Here is a 4,487-nt window from a genome sequence, read left to right as displayed (position 1 = left end):
CAGGTGCAGAGGGGCGCAGGTGCAGAGGGGCACAGGTGCAGAGGGGCGCAGGTGCAGAGGGGCACAGGTGCAGAGGGGCACAGGAGCACGGGCGCAGAGGGGCGCAGGTGTGGAGGGCTGCAGGTGCAGAGGGCCGCAGGTGCAGAGGGCCGCAGGTGCAGAGGGCCGCAGGTGCAGAGGGGCACAGGTGCAGAGGGGCGCAGGTGTAGAGTGGCACAGGAGTACAGGGGCACAGGTGCGGAGGGCCACAGGTGAAGAGGGGTGCAGGGGCCGTGGCCGCAGAGAACACCCCGAAGGCACGGGGGATGCGCACCCGCGTGCATTTCCCAAAACGCTGGGAAAGGCTGGGAGGGGAAGGCCCTGCAGAGCATTCCACAGTGTGCAAGGAGGAGCTGAAGCAAGGGGAGCAGCTGGAAGGGGAGAGAGCAGAGCAGACAGGGGACAGTGTTCGCTCCCGGAGTGGGATCCGCGCCCCTCAGCGTGGGGGCCGGACAGAGGGCTCTGCCTCCTGCCTGGCGGTGCGCCGGCTGGGGACTTGCCTTCTGGCGCCTCAGTCTCCGCATCTGTAAAATGGTCAGGATAAAGAGTAGTGCTGCCTCCTGGCGGGGGAGTGTGAGCGTTCAACAGGACAGTCCAAAAACAGAATCCGTGACAGCACACGGCGCTTTAGTAAGGGCCGGAACCTCAGCCGCTACAACTCTTGCCTCAGCCGGTTTCTTAAAACTATCTGCTTTCATACAAATGTAAACGCTGCTTTTCCAACAGGAAACAGCCCTCCTCGGTGTGCACAGCTGTAGCGGTTTCTGGTAGGGCTGTGACCTCTAGCACTTTCCTCCCCTGCCGGCCTGACCGGTCATTGTCCCATTTCGTCCTCAGGAGGTAGCCTCCGTGCTTTCTGCATTCTACAGACGAGGAAACGGGGCCAGAAAGCACCAGTAACTTGCCCCGCTCGTTATGATGAGACACAGAGTTGGGGGGATATGGGGGTGTCAAGTAGAGATGCCAACATACCCTTCTCGGGGGACAGGAATCTGCCACCATTCATGTTACAAACCCTTACAGGCCAGGCGCTTTCTAAAAACAGCACAGACGCGAGTTCATTCACTCTTCAGAATAACCCCTGGACCATGGTAAACCTTGTAGCCCCATTTTACAGATGAGCAAACTGCAGTGGGCCCGGAGTTGTTCCGGAACTAGTCCCAGGTCCCACAACTGTGAGTGGCTGAGGGGGGATGTGACCCTGCAGTCAGACTCCGAGTTTTCGCCCTCCGCTGCGCCAGGCTGCCGTTCACAGCTGTGAGGCACAGAAGGGCCACGAGGGTGGTGCCTGCACTTAATGCCCCTTTCTTTGCAGAAGCAGCCCATCCCTATTCCGGGCTTTCTCGGCTCTGCACCGGTGAGATCATCCGGGGGCCAGATCATTGTTTGCTGTGGATTGCAGGATGCTGGCCTCCACCCACCCCTCCGGGGCTGACACCCAAACACGGTTTCAGCCACTGCCAGTGTCACTGTCTTGTCCCAGCCTTCTGTTCTCGTGGTTGCGTCACACAGCAATAACTACTCTGAAGAAAATTAAGCAAGGCAAGGCGTTACGGAGTGATGAGGAGGAAGTGAGCAGGGAGGCTTCCTGGAGGAGGTGACATTCCAGCGGAGGTAGAAATTAGGGAAGAGAAGGCAGGAAAGAGGCCCAGGAAAACCATCCCCCATGGGATGGGGCCATAGCCTTTTGTGGGGGTGCAAGGGGGGCCCTGCCACCCGAGGGTGTCTGCCGGGCAGAGAGGGTGGCAGATGCGCCTGACCTCTCAGAACTGAGGGGCCCTCTGGTCAAAGGGAGAAGGCTTACCGTGCTCCAGGCCGGCAGGAATCTGACTGGCATTCTTCCCTTCTTTTTGGAGAGCTTCTCTGAAGTAGGAGCAGGGCTCTGAGAAGGCAGGACTGGGAAGGAAGAAGGAGTAATGAGGTCATTCTGCCCTCTGTGGGTAGGGAAACTCAATAAAATCCCAATAATGAAACCCACAAGAGCTAACATGGATCAAGACTTGTTGTGTGCCAGGCTGTCTTCTAAATACTACACAGGTATCACCTTATTTGGTTTTTCATAATAACGCTACAAGATGGCTACCATCATCATCCCACTTTACAGATGAGAACCTGGGCACAGAGAGGTTAAGATATTTGCTCAAGGTTGCACAGGGGTGCCCTAAGACATGTGTTAAACTGCATCCCAAAGGTCAAAAGGGAACATGTGTTGGCAGGAAATGTCAGTGAGTGAAGGGGTTGGGGTAAGACAATGGGGGCACTGGAGTCTGTGGTAGACTAGAACTCCCAGGATCTCAAATACTCACATTTGAGAGAGGCAGAGAGACCAAAACCAAATCAGTACACTAGAAAATACCAGAGAGTGACAGACACAGTGACAAAAATAAACTAGGTTGGAATGAAGGCAAATCCCTGGATGCTGATGACTTTGTTTTGACTTTCATTTTGAGAAGGAGATGGCCAAGTGAGCATATGATGGGAGAACATTCTTGGGCAGGGAAACAGCACGTGCAAAGGCCCTGAGGTGGGATGTTAAAGGCAAAGCTAGGAGGCCAGGGTGACCGGAGTCTGTTGAATTGGAGGGAGAGAGATGGGTATGATGAAGGCAGGCCAGCAGGGTCCCGTCCCTCGGGGCCACCGGGGCCCCTATACAGAGTTTGTATCATTCTCCAGCTTAAGAGGTCTGACAGGACCTGATCCTCATTTTTATAAGATTCCTTGGCCTGCTCAACGGGGAACAGTTTGGTGGAGGCAGGAGTGGAAGACAGGATACCACTTGCCACAGAGCAACAGTGGTTTGGGCCACGTTTCTTCCTGGATCAGTGTTTGTGGGTAATTTCCTGAGGATATGAGGGAAAGTGGTTTCTTAGATTTTAAAACACAACATCCCAACACATCTTGTTTGTCTGGCTGATCTGTTGGTGAACGATCGCACGCCTGAGCATTTCTGCCAGCAAAATGAAAACACACATTCACACAAAAACCTCTAGTCGCAATAGCCAGCAACTGGAAACAACCCTGGTGTCCCTTCAGGGGATAGCTACGTCACGGAACCCCACTGAGCAATAAAGAGGGATGAAGTGAGGGTGCCCACAGCAGCCCGGATGGCTTTCCGGGGCACTGTGCCGAGGGGGGAAAAGTGAATCTCAGAAGGTCACCAGCTGCATGGTTCTGTTGATACAGGGTTCCCAAAATGACAGAATCACAGAGATGGAGAGGATTTGTCACAGCCACATGGGGGAGGGGGAGGGACAGTGAAGGGGGCAGCTCCAGGGAGATCTCTGTGGTGACAGAACAGTTCTGTATGTTGATTGGGGTGATGGTCACACTCAGCGACAAATGTGAGAACCTGACCCTAAGAAATACACATGCATTGGGTCAAGATGTATTTCCTCGTTCAGCATTGTACTATCACTGCTTAAGACATGACCATTTGGGGAAATGGGATGAAGGTCCATGGGACCTCTCTACTATTATGGCAACTTCCAGTGAATATAAATTATTTCCACATCAAAAGTGGTTTTTTAAAAAGACTTTATTTATTTGAGAGACAGAGTGTGAGAGAGAGAGAGAGAGAGAGAGAGAGAGAGATTACAAGCTGGGGGAGTGGCAGGCAGAGGGAGAAGCAGGCTCCTCGCTGAGCAGAGAGCCCAATGCGGGGCTCCATCCCAGGAGCCTGGGATCATGACCTGAGCTGAAGGCAGACGCTTACCCAGGCGCCCTACACATAAAAAGGCTTAAAACAGGAAGCATCCCGGCAAACCAACAGCCCTCCCTCATCCAGCCAGGCCGCCAGCAGGACCCCAAACTGGCCCACTCCTGCCCATTCCCTCCACCATCTCCGTGGGTTGGACCTCCATCATCTCCCACCTAGGTGACTCTGTGGCCCCCTGAATGGGCAACTGATTGCAGGGTCACAATGAGGAGCCCAGGTTGCTTCTGGCTCCCCGAAGACACCCCTGCAGGCTCCAAGCAGAGGAGTGCCCAGGATCCACTGACATGATGTTGTGTCGGGGACAGTCCATCCCGGGGGCCCCTCTGCACCCTCCCACCCCAGGAGAAGCCAGTGGGTGGTGTGTGGGGCTGGGGGCCGGTCTCCAGAGTAAATCCTCCCGCCATCACCAGGCCCTAGAGGCCTGCCCCCTCCCACCTGCCCAGTTTTCCATCCTGTGTTTCTCTTACCTCCTTTGCCAGGCGGCTGGGTCTTCACCTCCATAGCGCCCCGCGCTCTGCGATGCCGAGGTGCAGTATCCCGTACGGCACAGGCCTCTCCTAGGGGCAGAGACCAGAGCAGTTAGGGGTGGGCCGCAGCGATGGAGGGCCCGGGTTCTAGTCCCAGCTCTGGGGAAGCCGGGTGGTCCTGGGCAGGTGACGTCACCCCCCCACCGTTTTGTGTCCTCAACTGTGGAGGAGAGGTGTTAGCTACACCTCCCTCGCAGATCGCCTTC

General features: G+C 55.5%; 1 protein-coding gene across 1 annotated transcript in view; it reads right to left on the bottom strand.

Moving 5' to 3' along the window:
- The window catches only part of LOC110573661 (zinc finger protein 479-like), an 11,406-nt gene extending 7,151 nt beyond the window's left edge, over nucleotides 1-4,255 (bottom strand). Inside the window, exons 1-2 of the mRNA XM_021682280.1 lie at nucleotides 4,222-4,255; nucleotides 1,844-1,935 (exon numbers count right to left, since the gene is read on the bottom strand). Of these exons, the coding sequence (XP_021537955.1) occupies nucleotides 1,844-1,935; nucleotides 4,222-4,255 (126 nt within the window). The remainder of the gene's footprint in view (nucleotides 1-1,843; nucleotides 1,936-4,221) is intronic.
- Between the last annotated feature and the right edge of the window lie 232 nt (nucleotides 4,256-4,487).

The sequence above is a fragment of the Neomonachus schauinslandi genome, chromosome 16 (assembly GCF_002201575.2).
Source record: "Neomonachus schauinslandi chromosome 16, ASM220157v2, whole genome shotgun sequence".
NCBI classification, from domain to species: domain Eukaryota; kingdom Metazoa; phylum Chordata; class Mammalia; order Carnivora; family Phocidae; genus Neomonachus; species Neomonachus schauinslandi.
Note: the sequence above shows the minus strand (reverse complement) of the source record. Positions and strands in the feature narration are given on the sequence as shown.